Raw genomic sequence first — 18221 nt, 5'->3', positions numbered from 1 at the left:
GGGTATGTTTACATGGACTCTTTTTGCTTCCATCGGAATGAATTCATTCTGATTGACGAATCCGAACGTAGTGTTTACATTAACGCTAAATAAAGTGATCGGGTTGATATGCGCGTTTATATGTCACAAGCTTCTGATCGGATTTAATCTTTTGACATGCACACACTGCATGTATATACAGAGTTTCCCGCTTTTGTTGCATACTGTTTTAAAAAGCACACGTGATATTTATCTACTTCGGGTCCTAATTAGGCGACGACCAGCACATAAACTGTTGTGCAGTGCTGCTTACTTTATAAAGCAGTAAAAGTGTCCCTTCCTGCACCCATCTTCTGCACCATACAACCACCCATCATCTGTTGATGAGTCTTAAACAAGGACTGGTGGGATGTTGTCCTGCTCCACTTCACAGACACTGAATGAAAGGGGAGTTTTATAATGACGGGACACTCATTTATGACACTTTCGGTGCATTCCAAATGGGATGTATCGGCCTTCGAAGGGCACTTCGGAGTGAAAATAATCATGGCCGCTATATTGAAGGTTCGTTCCAAACTGATGTGCTCAAAACTGGCCACTTCAAAGGGCCCTTCGGAATGAAGGATTTCGAAGGGTACAACTGATGGACACTTTGGGCTCCCATGATCCTTTGCGCAGATTCTTTGTATGATGACGGCGCCTCCGTGTGGGCACGTGATGATAACACAGAAGGGCACTTCAAGAAACAGTTGTTTGGTCCCCTACACCCTTCAATCCTTCGAAGCTTTCACTCCGAAGGGTAAACCCTTTGAAGGGATTAGGGCATAGGGATGAGCCCTTCTGAATGGAACGCAGGGTTTATTCACTAGGAAGAACAGCTTGTTCCACGTGTCATACGTCATTATGCTATTTCTATGTCACTGCGCATGCGCAGTAATTTCCAATTTGGGTTTTCAATCCGATCAAGTGTTTACATGTCATCTTGCTCAGATTACAACAGGAATAAACCACCCCTTACAATCCGATCGAAATTTTTGTCGGATCTGGCCAATTCAATCCGATTGACGTGGTTACATGTGACTTTTTTTATTCTGATTGTGCTTCTAGTCCTATTACGATCGTATAAGTAGGGTCCATGCAAACGCAGCTAGTGTTTCCTGTTTAATGACGTCAGCGCAACTGCTGTTAGAAGCTCCAGATTCAGTGTAAATGAAGGTCAAGCGGAACAATTGCATTTTTTCTAAATTGAAAAAACAAGAATCTTTTCTCAAACAAGAAGTATATTGCTAATTTTTAAGCATAAACATTCCCCTACCCCTTCTACTACCTTTTCACATTACGACTCAGATAGTTAGTGAAGGTCTTGGGATGGTGGATGTTCGTCAGCCAATCAGCGTCGTCATGATGTCATTTTCCTTCAGCTTCAAAGTGATTAATTACATGTTTACATCTCAGGGAAGAAGTGAAAACTTCAGTGTGACCACAACCAAAGATTTTCTCACATCTCATACTTGCGGGGGTCCTACAACAGTCAAGCAGCTTCTTTTTGAGATAAGTGGAAATGCTTACGGATGGCTCCAGGTATTTCAGACCTCAGTATAAAGACAGTCTCCCACATTCCCATTTCCACAACCAACTGGGTAGTCTTCACAGATGGAAGGATAACAGAGGAAATTTGGACTGCAGACTTCCATTTGGCCTGGACATCCAAACATCAAGCCATGTAAGGCTGTTGTTTTTTGTGCTGATTTTGTTCCATATGTTTATATGAAAATTTTCGTAATATACCAGCAGTGTTGGGGGAATTAACTAACTTGGGTGTCCAAGCTTGTTCCTGGAGGGCCAATGTCCTGCAGTTTAGCTCCAACCCTAATTAACGCTTTCCTTGCCATTTCTGGAATTTTCAAGCAGTCACATATGTAAGCGGATGCATATGTGAAATAATGCGATCAAACATTAAACAGCATTTAAATCAAAAATGGCTGTTACTAAATAAAATGACGATCCAGGAAGTGGTGTAGGACTGAGCAAGCTTGTGCAGGTGTTGATGGAAAATATTTACTCCATCTGTGTTTGATCATCATTCTGATCGGACGTAGCCATGAAAGTTTTGTGAAAATGCTGGTGGTAGCTGGCAACTTAAAAAAAAAAAAAAAATTGCTGCCAAGGAAAGAGTTAAACACACCTGAACCAGCTAATCAAGGTGTTTGGACTCATCAGAAACGTCCAGGCCATTGGTTCTTCCAGGAGCAGGATTGGACACCCCTGAACTAACTAAATGTAGCTACAGCTGTGGCCAAAAGTTTTGAGAATGACACAAATATTAATTTTCACAAAGTCTGCTGCCTCAGTTTTTGTGATGCAATTTGCATATACTCCAGAATGCTATGAAGAGTGATCAGATGAATTGCAATTAATTGTGAAGTCCCTCTTATTAATTAACTTAATCCCAAAAACGTTTCCATTGCATTTCAGCCTTGCCACAAGCTGACATCATGTCAGTGATTCTCTCATTAACGCAGGTGAGAGTGTTGATGAGGACAAGGCTAGAGATCACTCTTGCACGCTGGTTGAGTTAGAGTAACAGACTGGAAGCTTTAAAAGGAGGGTGGTGCTTGAAATCATTGTTCTTCCTCTGTTAACTATGGTTATCTGCAAGGAAACAACATATGCAGTTATCATTGCTTTGCACGAAAAGGGATTTACAGGCAAGGATAATGCTGCTAGTACGATTGCACCTAAATCAATCATTTATCGGATCATCAAGAACATCAAGGGGAGATGTTCAATTGCTGTGAAGAAGGCTTCAGGGCACCCAAGAAAGTCCAGCAAGTGCCAGGACTGTCTCCTAAAGTTGATTCAGCTGTGGGATCGGTGCAGAGCTTGCTCAGGAATGGCAGCAGGCAGGTGTGAGTGCATCTGCACGCACAGTGAGGCAAAGACTTTTGGAGGATCGCCTGGTGTCAAGAAGGGCAACAAAGAGCACACTTCTTTACAGGAAAACATCAGGGACAGACTGAAATTCTCCAAAAGGTACATGGATTGGACTGCTGAGGACTGGGGTAAAGTAATTTTCTCTGATGAATCCCCTTTCTGATTGTTTGGGGCATCCGGAATAAATCTTGTCCGGAGAAGTTGGTGAGCGCCATCATCAGTCCTGTGTCATGCCAACAGTAAAGCATCCTGAGACCATTAATTTGTGGGGTTGCTTCTTGCCAAGGGAGTAGGCTCACTCACAATTTTGCCTAAGAACACAGCCATGAATAAAGAATGGTACAAAAACATCCTCCGAGAGCAACTTCTCCCAACCATCCAAGAACAATGCCTTTTCCAGCATGATGGAGCACCTTGCCATAAGGCAAAAGTGATAACTAAGTGGTTCGGGGAACAAAACCATAAAAATTTTGGGTCCATGGCCAGGAAACTCCCCAGACCTTAATCCCATTGAGAACTTGTGGTCAATCCTCAAGAGGCGGTTGGACAAACAAAAACCCACAAGTTCTGACAAACTCCAAGCATTGATTATGCAAGAATGGGCTGCCATCAGTCAGGATGTGGCCCAGAAGTTGATTGACAGCATGGGCGAATTGCAGAGGTCTTAAAAAAGAAGGATCAACACTGCAAATACTGAGTCTTTGCATAAACTTATTGTAATTGCCAATAAAAGCCTTTGACACTTATGAAATTCTTGTAATTATACTTCAGTATACCATAGTAACATCTGACAAAAAGATCTAAAAACACTGTAGCAGCAGACTTTGTGAAAATTAATGTCATTCTCAAAACTTTTGGCCACGGCTGTACACTACTAACTTAACTACATTTTTCAGTGTCTAGGAGCTCAGCTGTGTAGCTTTTGTACCAAGCTTTCACCACAGAAAGTGGTGGGGTCAAGCTATACAAAACCCTACATTGATGTGTTTCTGTGACATGAATTTGAATCAGCACTCAATTGTTTCTGGAATTCTTCACTTGGCATTGTTTTCAGGTGTCCAAGCCTGTTCCTGGAGATCTACCTGCCTGCAGAGTTCAGTATCCACCCTATCCAGTACTTATGAAGACCTCAGTTTGTTGATTCAAGTGTGTTTGATCAGGGTTTGAGCTGAACTTTGCAAGAAGGTAAATCTCCAGGATTGTGCACCCCTAGTCTAATGATATGATACAAAAAAAAAAAAAAAAAAACTTGGTAAGCAACAATTTCATAGTGGTTTCCCCCAATACTTTATGCAATTTTTTTCCCATATATTTATTTCATAAACATTTCTTGTTCCTTTGAGGGGAAAAATTGTATCAGTTGAGGTATGAATTTACATGAGTCCGCATATAAAAAAAAAGGTATTACACCAAAACCTTTTCCTTTCATGCTTTTGTTGTAAAAAGCACCACAAGACTATTGGATACTTTTTTCCCTATTAAAAATAAATGTGTGGGTGCGTTTTTATTCATTTTTATTTTATTCATGTTGTGATAAATTGTTACCCTGAAACTGATATGTTGCAGTGTTCATACGGTTATTGTCTGTCAATGTTCCAAAATGTGTAGAAAAAAAAAATCTCCCGTTATATTTTCAAAATATTTTCCTAGCTGTATTTTTGTGATAAGCAACTTCAACATTTTGGCGCCGGTAATATTCCTGGCAACATATTTTAGCTTCTTTATTACACACTTGTGACACATTTCATACACATACACATGGGAATTTGTTACATTTAATTTGCCCTACTGAGGCTGTATTGCATACACATACTGTCTGGTGTTGTATTATGTTGCACAACATCCTTTTGCGCAAGTTAATCGTCTAATATATATATAAAGCGTGAAGGCCAATTGAAGGACCACTTCATTCCTCATGCATACATATATTACCCAGGAGATAATGACTGAATCCCTATCGTGAAACACTAAAAGAGAAATTTGGAATAATGTACTGGCTTCTCTTTTCCACATAATGAAAGTGATGGGGATCTGGGCTGTTACAGAAGTTATTTTAAATTATTTAGCCATAAAATGACTCGTGCTGTACATAGGAGTCATATAATATGAGGGCAGTCGTGGCCTAATGGATAGAGAGTCGGACTTGTAACCCGAAAGTCGTGGGTTCGAGTCTCAGGTCTGGCAGGGATTGTAGGTGGGGGGAGTGAATAACCAGTGTTCTCTCCACCTTCAATACCACGACTAAGGTGAGACCCTTGAGCAAGGCACCAAACCCCCAACTGTTCCCTGGGCGCTGCAGCTTGCTCCGGTTGTGTGTTCACGCCCACTGCTCCGGGTGTGTGTCCACTACTGTGTGTGTGCACTTGGATGGGTTAAATGCAGAGCACACATTCCGAGTATGGGACACCACACTTCACTTTCACTTAATTACTTTCACTGAACAGTGATATTTAATTTATTCATTGACAGTCATCTGCTGTCCACAATCGGTTCAAATTCAAATATGTCACATTTAAGATATGACATCCTTGATGTGACCAGTTCTCTTTAGATTCAAAGTAGATAGTGACTTAAATTTTGATGTTTTTTGTATATGGCTATTGTATCACTTCAGATGACTTGGGATGTAGATCTAAGTCATATTATGTAGCTTCTAATTTTCTTTGATTTATTTACTAATCTTTTGTTCATTTTATCCTTCTGTGTTCCACATGCAGGTTTGGAACAACACAAGCTGTCAGTGAACGATGAGAATGTTTTTCGGGTGAACTGTGTCTTTAAGTCTCCATGTCTTGGAACTGCTGAACAGATGGCCTGCAAGCTGCCATCGGGTCTGCTTATCGAATATGGAAAGACGCTTCGGACAGCATTACACCTCAGGTAAGCCTTTTTCATACCATGCATTACTAAAAATATTACTAACACTTTTTTGTTGTTGTTTTCATGGCACATTTTCAAGTGTGTTTGGACATTTCATTACAATGATGCTTCAATAAAGAGGTCTATTATTTAAAATAAAGATTATTTCTCATCCTACTTGTGGTCTTGTTTTCAATCAAACTGGTTTATAAGTAGATATAGGAATACTTTAAACTAAATATTGCAAATATAGCTGCATAATCAGTCCTGGTTGTCAACAATTTAATTTTATTAGTGCACTTCTGTTGTGTCAGTTGTAATGTTTTGGTTATGGTTGGTGATGCAAAACTGTCAAATACCCTTAAATGGAAAATACATTTCACAGTAGCAGGGTAGTGCAGACTTCCCTCATGCAACGTTCAACACAATGAAGTTGAACAGAAATCATTTTAAATGTAATACCTAGCTATAGCAATTAAAACATGAAACACTGGTTTTAAGTGTTACTATTCTGAATGTTTAACTCCAATGCATCTTCTGTTTACCTACAATGCTGTAAGACAATAGTATGTAAAGACAATAATAAATGCTGTCAGACAAGAATTCATGTTCTCCTATTCTCTAAAGGTGTAGACAGCCAGAATAATGGACAAACATGGAATTTAAAAAACTTTAATGGTTAAGACCATTACCATGTATATGCAATAGGACATCTATATATAAATGTATCATATATTTTGATTTAAATGACCTGCATGCTATATTATAATAAACATTAAGAAACATGTAAATTGGTCCCCTAATGAAAATGGATCAAAACATATTGTGAATGTCCTCAGTAAATAATTAACTATTTTAAATTTTAGTTAAGTAAATTGAAGAAATAATAAAAGTTAAAATAAAAACGGTACTAATTCATCTTTGTTTTTATATGAATGAAGATTTTATGGCAAGGGCATATCAGCTTTGAGGCACAACGGTTTAGAGTACAACTTCATATCCTGTAATGGTTCAGTTAGAAGGAAGAGCCTGTAGGACAGCCTGTGGCACTCTGCTTAAATAGTACTCATGATTTCTCAGTGCTGCTAGCACTCCAGCAGAGTTCATGTGCTTCACATTGGCATCATATGTGTATGCATTACCATGCATGTCTGTCAGTTTGCCTGTACATGAAAAACAACATAAAATGTATATATTTATCTTAAATATCAAGTCAAGAATGTATGTGCAAAAAATTACTGTCACCTCCAACTGCGTGCAGAATTGCTTCAGGTGCACATGTGTCCCACTTTTTACATCCTGGACTGGCAAACACATAAGCAGAGGCCTTTCCCTCCACCAGCTGGATGATCTACCAGGGCCAGAATCAAGATGTAATTAGTTTTCTTCTACGCCAGTACTGACTCAGTCAAATCAAAGGCTGTGACCCACCTTATTCCCAGCCCCTCCCACTCTGATGACATCATGAGGCTCCATGGCTTGCACTGCGTCGATCACAAGTTTATTGCTATGGGACCGTGTAGTAGTGATGATTCTTTTACCATCTGGGACTTCCTGGAGTTGAAACCCAAATGCGCCCAAACCCAGTACTCCCCATAATGTTCTGCCCAAAGAAGCACCAGCCCCCATCTGAATGAACAGAGAGAAAAAAACAGGTCAACCAATCCCAGCCTCTACCAAATATAGTGTAGCATGTGTGAGTGACCAACTGGTTGGACCTGGTAGTTGTAGAAGGGTTGATTGATGACTCCAGCAATGGCTGTCCCTCCATAAGCAATGCCTATTAGTACGGTCACATGATCCAAGAGCCCTGCAATAAAATGGCACACAAACAACATTAAAAAAAGGATTAGTCAGCTCCAACATTAAAATATTGTTAACCCCACTATGCTCTTGTAAATGTATATGGCACTGTATGGGTAAGACCTCAGGGTGTGTTCACACTTGACAAGTATGGTTCAATTAAACAAACTCAGGTGCAATTACGCCATTAATGTGGTTCATTTGAATAAGGTGAATGCTGCCATCCGAACTTTGGTGCATACCAAACAAGCAGACCGATACCCCCTAAAAAGGTGAGTCTCGGTCTGTTTGTTTTGTGTGCATCAAGGTTCGACACCTTAGGACAGGGGTGTCCAAACTCAGTCCTTAAGGGCCACTGTCCTGGAGAGTTTAGCTCCAAACTGCCTCAACACACCTGCCTGGAAGTTTCTAGTATACCTAGTAAGACCTTGATTAGCTGGTTCAGGTGTGTTTTATTGGAGCTAAACTCTGAAGGACAGTCGCCCTCCAGGAGCAGGACTAGACACCCCTGCCTTTAGAAGTGTTCACACTTGGCAGGCTTGATTCGATTAAACAAACTCTGGTGCAATTCAACAACTGTGTATGCTGCTCTCCAAACCTTGGTGCACACCAAACAAGCGGACCAAAGACCCATCTTTTCAGGGGGTCTTGGTACACTTCCAAATGAACTCTAGTGCAGTTTACTAGAAATATGAACACAACACAGACTTGAGACATCTAAATGAACCAAAACCCATTAGAATTCGGTACAGGCACTGGAACTGGCATCTTGCAGAAGATCTACATTTGTGCAGTGGAGAAATTCCTGTTTTAACTCCTTTACACAATTATAAGTTCCGTTGCAAAATATATGTCAAAACAGTTGTTCAATCAGGTTGTGACCATATCTTTATGCCTTTAGTTTGTATCTTTAGGCTTGGTGTAAAAAAATGACAGTGTGACCCCTAAGCAAACCAGGAATAAAGTATTGTGCTTTTGTGGTCCGGATAAAAAGAACCAAGAGAACAGAACACAAGTGTGAACACACGCATGCTGGTAATGCAGGTTCAAGCCAGGTCTGCAACATGTCCCTACCCATTCCACCTTTCATTCTCTCATAATTCTTTGCATCCCTGATAATGCATTTGTCCAATAAAGTGGTGGTAATTTATAAAGTTGAATAACCAAATACCACACTGTAAAACCAAATAGTATTCTATAGAATAGAAATATAGAAATACTAGTATGCTTACTTGATTTTAACCAAAATGTTGAGTTTACTACAAATTTTAAATTGTTGCTGAAATATTAGAACAGATAGTTCCCATAACTAACGCAATTTAAGTAAAGTTACTCAAAATGTTCAAGACATGCTGTTACGCATGCGCACTGAGCGGCAATTGCCCCTCCCCCACACACACGGTGCAGAAGCACACCGACTGAGGATTCAACGTGCAGAGGATCTGCTTCGGTAAAATCAAGGTAAAAGCTTTTAAGTCTCGTTTTCTGATTTTTTTGCTTGCTAGTCCTTGCTAGGTTTTGTGCAATTTGTTGCTTGCTGTTTTGTGGAACTTCTTAGCCCATGTGAAGTACTCAAACACGTTTTGACCCCTGCGCATTATTTGAAGCGATTTCTGTTCAAACTAGTTAATGTCTGCTTCATATCTGTAAAATTAGCTGCCTGCTTGTCTATTAATTACTATGTTATCCATTGTTTGCTAGTCATAGTCACGAGAATAGAAGTAATTTGAATCGACGCTTATGCGTCACGTGACGTTTTGCAGAATTCAAAATTCAATGAGAAGTCAACAAAACACGTCAAATGGGGAGCTCGTTTTTAATGCTGTGATTGTTACGGAATAGTTTTCGTAAGCACTTGGCATATACTGTAGGACAGGGTTCCTCAAATCTTGCCCTGGAGGGCCAATGCGCTGCAGAGTTTAGCTCCAACCCTGATCAAACTCACCTACCTGTGATTTTCTAGTGATCCTGAAGACATTGATTAGCATGCTCAGGTGTGTTTGGTTAGGGTTAGAGCTAAACTCTGCAGGAAAGTGGATCTCGTGGGCCAGATTTGAGGATCCCTGCTGTAAGATATCTGATTCTGGACGTGACACTTTTGAATCAGGAGCTCAGAGACACGGCCGTATTCACGCTAGAGAGCGCGCAATCCAGTCAAAGGACAAACGGATGGAAAAGACCGCTACATCTTCAGACCGGTTCTTTTAAAATAATAAAATAACTCCTTTTAACTTGACATGGCCTATTTGAACGCAACTATGAGTGCTAAACTAGAGTCAAGCCGGTTGCGAAGAAAATAGTATGTGTGCTTATTAGGATAATTACGGTAATCTGCAGGCAGTACGAAACAACAGGCATTCTTGCCTTGTCCAAATACCCGCACTTGCGGTCTTGGCCACTTGAGAGCGCGTGCGCGCAACTGTAAGTAAGTGCGCAAGACTGTCCCAGGTTTTAAAAATGCCAAAGCGCAGTGCCCTTAACGCACACTAAATCCACAACTATCTCGAATACCGCTCCGGAGCGCTATTCGAGGCTTAAGTGTATCCCATCATGCATCATGTTCTGGAAATAAATCGTGAGACTTTTTGCCGATATCGCGCGAGAGGTAACGGAAACATTTCCAGTGTAAGTTAGATATTAATACAATAAATAGATATTACATATAATTTGGTAGAAAAACAAAGTGTTGCACATTTTATTGGTGTAAAGATGAGTAGTGGTATTTATTTTGTAAACATTTGCAACTTTGTATCACTTAATTAGAAGCACCACAAATTTAATTCTGTCATGTTATAGGGACTACTGACTGAACAGACATTTAGAAGTTGATTTTAAAATGCAAAGTATTTAAAATTTAAATTAAAATAACGCTATGTAAACACTTGCATTTTTACAACACTATAAGTGTGTCCTATCAAGTAATGAAAAGTTCAACACACACATGTGGTCTTCATCCTAACTTGAACACTTGGGCCAAATATAGGAAATACGTCATATAATTAGTCTAGTGGTCAAGTGCAAAGACCACAAGTGGGTATTTGGACAAGGCATTGAACAAGGCATCTGAGATTGTCAGCAAGTTTTAGGAGACCCCATCACCCCACCTCCTCAAGCAGAGCATATACAACATTAAAACTTATTTAAATATAAGTTAACAGTCTCAGTTTTAAAATACCAGATGTTTGCATTTACATTACATAAGACAAAAAAAACTGTTCTATGCATTTGGTTTTGTTTGTTCAGTGTTCACTGATTTTTGATTGATGGAATATCACTTTTTTTATTATTATTTTAGAATACCAGTTGATGACTGCTGTGCAGTGGAAATGTAAGTTAAGAGCATGCTTTAGATTGTGTTTGTTTCAAGTGCCATGTTTGTGACAAAACTGCCATTACTTACATTTGTTTTTACATTGCAGAGAGGATCTACTTAGATAAATTCAAGATGAATGTAGAAAATTAGACTTAAAAGCATTTATTTCATTTTCTTCCACAGACCGATCATTTTGCTTGATAAGACCTCAATATATCGTCAGGAGCAACAGGTATTAGTTTTGGGTTCCTTGATATGTTTTTTTTTCATTGCTAAAACTCTTCTTTGCTGTTCTGCTGAAGAAACATAGTCACCAACTTCTTGGATGGCCTGAGGGTGAGTACATTTACAGCAATTTATTTTTATTTTTGGGTGAACCATTCCTTTAACTAAGCCATATGATGAGTCAGATTTTTTTTCCCATTTGCATACTCATTTGAGGAGTAACAAGAAAGTTCAGTGTCCTTTCAAAGACTTTTAATTTAATACAAATGTGTTTTTTAATTTAATGCCCTTGATGACTTTTCGGTGAAAAAAAAAAGTAATTTCCCTCTTCAAAACCAGTTTTTTTTTCCCTTTTCAATACCCAGAGTGTTTTATGGATGGTCTTCGAATATTAATAGCCACTCCATGTTTGTTCTTAGATCTTTGCAGAATTCAGTCGCATATCTCGGATCGGAGTTCTGCGCAGCATTGGACACGGACTCTGCACTTCTGAAAGTTTCTGAAAGTTTCAAGTTGATTAAAAGGTATTCCTTTATCAATAGGAGGAATACCTTATCATCCTGGAGGAAGACCCAGAGGAATTTTACAGGATGTGCATCGTAAGTATTATTGCATTTTCTGCACTCATCATTTTGTTTTATTCAATGAGAATATAGGTCAGGTTAAGAAAAATGACAAAAGGTTCTGGGTATACTTTCAGTAATTTTGCAGTTGATGCTATATTTGTCTTTTGTGAAACAATTGATTACTGAAATTGGTGATGTAAATGCCTTCAATTGATGAATTTGTGTTGACTGATCACAAACAAACTTGTCAGCATTACACACTTTACACACTTTGAATTAAAGGGTTAGTCTAGTTCACCCAAAAATTAGTTTTTGAACTGGTTGAACTACTAAAAATATGTTCACTTTACTTGAAGAAAATGTGGAAACCGATAGCACGTAATGTTTTAAGTCCCCATTGCTTAAAATGGCAGATTAAATCCACGTTGAGAATAACAGCATTTAAGATGTTTGCAGAACACAAAATAACACTGTTAGTTAAATGGAATTAAAAAAGTAATCTTACTATTACATATTAAGTAAGATTAGTAAATATCCTGGAGTATGTGAACTAGAAACGACATTAAACTAACTTGATATTTATTACTTAATTTACTCAGGAGGAGTTTGCTTTCTTTACTTTAAACTAATTATTAAATTAACTTTAGTTTTACCTTTAAATTTACTTTGCCAAAATAAGGCAATCGGTTTCCAAACTTTTTTTTAAGTAAACTGAACTAGTTAGGGTTTACAGTGCAACTAACAATGGAAGGAAAATAGATTTTTTTAACAGGTACATTGGATAAAAGCAACAAAGAGCACAAATGCAATGCAATGATTGCTCGTCAACTATTAGAAATGGCAAATGCCCAACTTAACAGCTGTTTCTGATTAACATCAACCTTCTACTTGTCTAATTTCAAAGTGACATCTCATGCCCCAAAAAGGGAAAACAATTAAATCACCGTACGGTTAGTGGCTCTGTAGGGCTGCTCTGGCTTCTGTATGTAAACTGGGCTGTACAAAACCCTTGCAGCTACAACAGAGACAGGGGAGAAAAGACAAAGAAAGAAATAGGGGAAACAGCAGATCACCATGTGACAGCACCAGACGTGTTGGACAAATGGAGGTCAAGTGGAGGTAGAGTTAGACAAAAAAATTAAGAGAGAGATAGGAATGCGGGATAGATGCAAATGATAAAAAAATGCATCAATGTTCAACTGAATTGGACATGCTTGCAGCCTAATTAGGCACAACGCAAGTGTATTTTTAGTAATTAATAACTATTATTGTGTCCTCACTGAAAGTGAAATGTTCAGGAACAAAAGTAAAAGCCATACTGCTATCTGATCTGGATTTTGAGAAGAAGAAAAAAAAGATTATGTTGTGGGTGGGACTAACTAGTGTGAAAAGAAAAAAAAAAGTCTTAAGGTGTGGTCATATTAACAATATTTCAGCCAAATTTCACAGGCAAAAAGGTCAATTTTCAATAGTGTAGTGATGTACAATATGAAGCACAGCTTACACAGAAGTCACTTTCAAATCGAGCAGCTTTCTGTTGGTCAATGCAGTAAATTCACATGACCAGTTTTCACTCTCACACATAACGCCACGTGGATTCCTATTTAAATGATTGATTTGGCCTGCAAAATTTTGCCAAGCAACATTAAATGTGACCAAACCTTTAAGCCCCATTTACACCTGGTATCAACATCTGCCTCAAGCAACTCGATCAGCCAAGGCCATTTACACCCAATATTAACCTCAATCTCCACAATTAACCACTTGTAGTTGGACTGTTGCTCAGAGGTGAGTGAACAGGCTATCCTTCACTGTCTGAGAAACATCCAAATGCATTTGAAGTGCACTTTTTTTGTCCGCATTTTGCTCTGCTTCGCCGACAGTGCGCAATTTTTAACATAAGCACAGTCTGCTGATGTCCACGCACACTGTCTTATGTGCAGCTCGATTTTTCTGTCCGTGCAGACTTGTGTGTAATTGAGCGCTCAAAAAGACAGCTCCACCATGTTTCACGCATGTGCCAACTGAGTCCATCTGTCTCACATCAACGATTATTTTAAAAGCCTTATCTGTGTGCTTGACAGTAGTGTCAAAAGTACAGGTAGTTCGGTACTAAGTCGATACTTAAAATTTTAAAAACGTAAGGATACCAGCCTTTCCGCAGTACAGTAGTACTGAGTACCAAGTCAATTCAGTGCATGCTGATAGCTGACAGCTTTCAGCTTAATTGATTATAAAGTGACCACTCTTTGCATGCTTACTGTATATAATCCATTTATTTTTGCCACTTATTTTTATTACTTATAGTTATTAACAACATTAATAATTAACTAATTTTATTCATTTAATATATTTCTGTTATGACAACTCTCTGAGAGTTTAGCATGGTAGTATACATGGCAATGTTAATATGTTTAGTCTTGGTGAAATAGATCTGCTATGCTGCTGCTGCGGCGGCAGAGCAAGTACCGAGACTTGCTGCTGCCAATACATCCACAGACATGCTGCTGTGAGCATGTAAGAAATACTGCTGCTGCACATATAACATATATGAAATAGTGATGTTACGCCTGATACTGAGGCTTTGAAGCTTGTGTCGAGAATGTCAAGTACTTCCAGACAGTGCTCTGTATCGAGGCTTATATCGTTTTACTGAAGTGACGTCACTGGTGAAGTTCGAAGCCTCGTTTGAGTGCAGATCTATCTATCTACTGTATCTGTCTGACTATCTATCTATCTATCTATCGTGTGTTTACTATATGGCTGTATATGCTAATGTATCAAGCCCTTTTTAACCATGTAGCAGACATTTTGGCGCTGTCACACTCCTGACCAGCAGGTGTCCCTAGCTTGCATTCAAAGCCTTGAGAAATGAACCACTTTTCAACACATCTGGCTGGAAGCTTCAAAGCTTCATCTTGCCACCACTAATATGAAATAATCCCCATGTAAAACATACATGACATTACCCCATAGCAGATCTATACAGGTGGAGCTGGGGAAAGTGGAGGGTGTCTGAAGCGCGCTGTAACTGCTACAGTAAGAACTAGCCAAGTATCTGAATGTTGCGCAGCTCATTGGCTGCTAATGCAAAAAAAGAAACCAATCAGCTGCGCCATGTGAATATGTGATATCATTATGTCAGATTGAGTTAGAACCTATATTGGACTGCGCCATCTAGAGTTTCATGACAGAATTTTGTGTTTATTTTCAAATAGTGAAATAAATAAAACATATTAGAATAAAATAGTTACAATAGTTTTTGCTATGGAACAGAAATTGGTACCAACAATCTTGGAAATGTTACTGGTACTGGTACTGACTATTGAAATGTTGGTACCGTGACAACACTACTAGACAGAGTGGAACATGGGTGGATATAAATAAAATGTGGATTATAAATGTGGTTTGTGTAATCAGATGACATAATGTAGAACTCGTTTACACCTATATGTAATGCTGACCACTTGTGATCACATCACCCCAAACAGATATTAATACTAGGTGCTTTATTGCACAATTATGTTTACAGTCTCAGCTGAACAAGACCATAACTCAAAGAATAGAAGTGGAAGAGATGTAATTTATTGTCTGACATTTTATCATGTGACATAAAATGTTAAAAGCTGTTTATCGGCTCACCTTCTGTATATTCTTTAGTGCCATCAAGAGGGTCCACCCACACAACCAGCTGAGAAAGATGAAATATTACTTTTTATTTCAGAAATAGTATATTCTACATTTATAGCACAGTTGTAAGCATTATGCCCATATTCTGTTTCCTATTCCTCTTTACCTCTTCCTCCTTCAGGCTGGCATACTCATCCGGACAAGATTTTTGTAGAATTAGGCTGCTTTGTCCGTTCTCTATCAGGTCCTCTTCAACAGCCTCAGCTGGTAATTCCTGCACAAATAAATTACAATTCTCAATTAAAATATAATGTTCCACTGGTTGGAGCCAAAACAGACTGAGCATCTTCATATTAGGAGACGTATGTACCTCCTCCCCGATGATAGTGACTTTAGGGAAGCTTTTCGATAGGGATGCACATATACTCTTCTGAACAAGCCTGTCAGCCAGAGTCTGTAGATCATTGGCTCCTGACTGTGCCAAAAGCACAGGTTACAAAAACATCATGTCAAAAGCATATGTAAAAACTATTTTACCACCTAAATTAATTACTACATTAACAGTAATGTTATCTTCTCATAAGCCAAAATCAGCCTGGATTTTTACCAAGTAGGACGTGTTAGTAATAGTGGATCATCATATTTGTTCAACCAATCAGATTTTAAGGTCTTACTGGAAGTTAAGAGCTTAGGACCTTTCAAGTGTGGTGAGATCATCTCAAGTGTTTTTTGGATCAACATCCTTGCTGGTAACATGCCTCTACTCGCCATACCTTTTCAACGATACCCAGCTCTCCACTTTGAAGCACTTTCTGGACAATAGTTCCAGCCTTTTCGGCCACGGCGTAGGCTGAAGCCACCAGCCGCATCAGCACTGCAGGTCTGTTCGCCATGACACCAGCTGAAACAGAAAGACACACCTACTGCAAATAACCAGGGGAAAAGTCAAAAGACGACAAGTTGTGCAAGTCACTATTATATGAACATTACGAGGAATGAGATTCTAGCCAAAATAAAACTTAAAATATTGATTTACCACCGTTATGTATTTTTGGTATCGGTGATTCTTACGATTTTTGACTTGATTTTCTCTTTATTTTATCAGCATTATGACATTTACGTTATCATGCATCCCTAAAACAATCTGTCCACAAACATTGTGTAGATTTTGTATAGATTAATATATAATATTAATTAAGAAAAAGAAGAACATCATTACTGCATCCTGACAATCATATAAAAATATTCATCTTTTATAAAGTTTCTACATGTTAGATATATCATATATAATAATATTTGACACATTATCTTTGTATCTAACAGTGGTGACCCATATAGAGGGAAAGGCAAAAAAAAAAGTTTGAGCTTAGATCAAAAATGTAGGTGAATTTTTCTGAACATTTGAAAAGATTAATTCAACAGTCTTTAATAATTATCAATAAACACAGTAGCAATATATATATATATATATATATATATATATATATATATATATATATATTGTATTTACTTGATCACAGAACACAATGATAAAGCACATCAACTTTGACAATAGTCATGAACTGTATAGATGGTTAATGAGTAATTATTAAAATGGACTCTGAACATTATTGTCTGAAGAGCAATTAGCATGCAAGACGCGAAGACAGTTTTCAAAATAATTTACCATTCTCATTTTTGTTATCACACTCAATTATATAAAACACATACGTCTTTACTCTTTAATCATGGTATACTCGTTCTTAGCGTTAATTCACTGTGCAGTCCTGGGTGATATGCTATTGGTGTGCAATGTCGCGGTGCAGACCTGTTTTTATGCAGTCTATGGTGCAGACGGATATTTCGCAGTAAGTCAGTGTTTCGGGGGTTGGATCTATAGCCCTGCGCTCTTACTTTAAACGCAGTCCGTGTCCGGCGGGGCTCCAGAGTTCAGCTGCACTGTGGGACAGGAAGACGTCGTACCGTCGTGTACACTGTGCTTGTCTTGTAGTTCTTGAAAGGAAGGGTCTTAGTGCCCGCTGGGTTGCTTTCTTTTTAAAGAAATAGTTCACCTAAAATTTTGTCATTATTCTTTAGATACCCATTAGAGGTCTGCTACCCGACCAGAGCCCAACGGGTCCCGAAATACTTTGGGGTTTCGGGTCAGGTTAATGTTTAATGAACAGCTTCGGGTTCGGGTCGGGCTTATAGCTAAACTAAAACTATATGCAGTAGCCTTGGCGACGCTGCTTTCATAGATGCACACACACACAACAACGACAACACAGCACGGAAACTTTTATTAGTAAAATAGCTTCGACAGGCTACTGACTGGCAACGTTATATTTTTCTGCAATGAGGGGGTAAAATCGCTGTTTTTTAAGTAACTAAACCTCATTGCTTGTAGAGAGAGGCGCGCAGACGCAAGTTCACACACGCAACTTTCATCCCTCTCTCTCTCTCGCTAATTCAAATAAATTATATAATTAATTCATTCAAATAAATGCGATCTTCCCGCACTGCATCTCTGTGTCTGATTTAAAGCAGGCCGAATGCTAACGAGCCTCAACTGACGAAAATGACCATAATTTGCACGATGGAAGAATTATCGTCTTGTCGTATACGTCCATTCTCTCGACAGAATTGATGTGACCGCTGCACCTGATGTTCATAAACTTTCATAACTGGTGTTTTTTCTTTTGCCTTGTGAACTGGCCGAGGCTTAATGATTCTGTTTCTTTTCATGTATTTGTTTACTGACCGTATGCGGTCGTGAAATACAACTTTTTTTTTTAATTGGCTATTCGTTGTAGAAAAAAAAAAAAAGATTTCGGGTCGGGTTCGGGCTCTAAATTTAACTGTGCCGCCCGCTCGGGTCGGGCCGGGCCAGATGATCTCGGGTACGGGTCGGGTTCGGGCTTCAGTTTAAAGCC

At 38.8% G+C, this 18221-nt stretch overlaps 2 protein-coding genes and 1 long non-coding RNA gene across 7 annotated transcripts in view; 2 read left to right on the top strand and 1 right to left on the bottom strand.

The window, feature by feature from the left end:
* Positions 1-6659: 6659 nt before the first annotated feature.
* Positions 6660-17281, bottom strand: LOC107549527 (3'(2'),5'-bisphosphate nucleotidase 1-like). 5 transcript variants are annotated; one of them, XM_016230651.1, is made up of 10 exons: positions 17203-17281; positions 16083-16210; positions 15680-15784; positions 15476-15583; positions 15322-15370; positions 12629-12694; positions 7482-7582; positions 7204-7401; positions 7018-7123; positions 6660-6935 (listed from the first exon to the last, which is right to left on the bottom strand). In XM_016230651.1, exons 2-10 carry the CDS (start codon positions 16200-16202, stop codon positions 6784-6786), a joined length of 1005 nt encoding a protein of 334 aa, XP_016086137.1. In that variant the 5' UTR covers positions 16203-16210; positions 17203-17281; the 3' UTR covers positions 6660-6783. The 5 variants fall into 5 exon arrangements, with proteins under 5 accessions (XP_016086137.1, XP_016086139.1, XP_016086138.1 ...); XM_016230653.1 differs by having other exon boundaries at positions 7491-7582; XM_016230652.1 differs by having other exon boundaries at positions 16083-16232; positions 17203-17248.
* LOC107549531 (uncharacterized) lies at positions 8962-11036 on the top strand. Its single transcript, XR_001604570.1, has 3 exons — positions 8962-9036; positions 10871-10903; positions 10995-11036. It is a non-coding gene; the product is annotated as an uncharacterized lncRNA (long non-coding RNA).
* LOC107549530 (protein C10) overlaps positions 11694-18221 on the top strand; it is a 13747-nt gene continuing 7219 nt past the window's right edge. Inside the window, exon 1 of the mRNA XM_016230661.1 lies at positions 11694-11712. The gene's annotated coding sequence lies outside the window, so the exon portion shown is untranslated. The remainder of the gene's footprint in view (positions 11713-18221) is intronic.

The sequence above is a fragment of the Sinocyclocheilus grahami genome, unplaced genomic scaffold, assembly GCF_001515645.1.
Source record: "Sinocyclocheilus grahami isolate Dianchi unplaced genomic scaffold, SAMN03320097.WGS_v1.1 scaffold374.1, whole genome shotgun sequence".
Lineage (NCBI taxonomy): Eukaryota > Metazoa > Chordata > Actinopteri > Cypriniformes > Cyprinidae > Sinocyclocheilus > Sinocyclocheilus grahami.
Note: the sequence above shows the minus strand (reverse complement) of the source record. Positions and strands in the feature narration are given on the sequence as shown.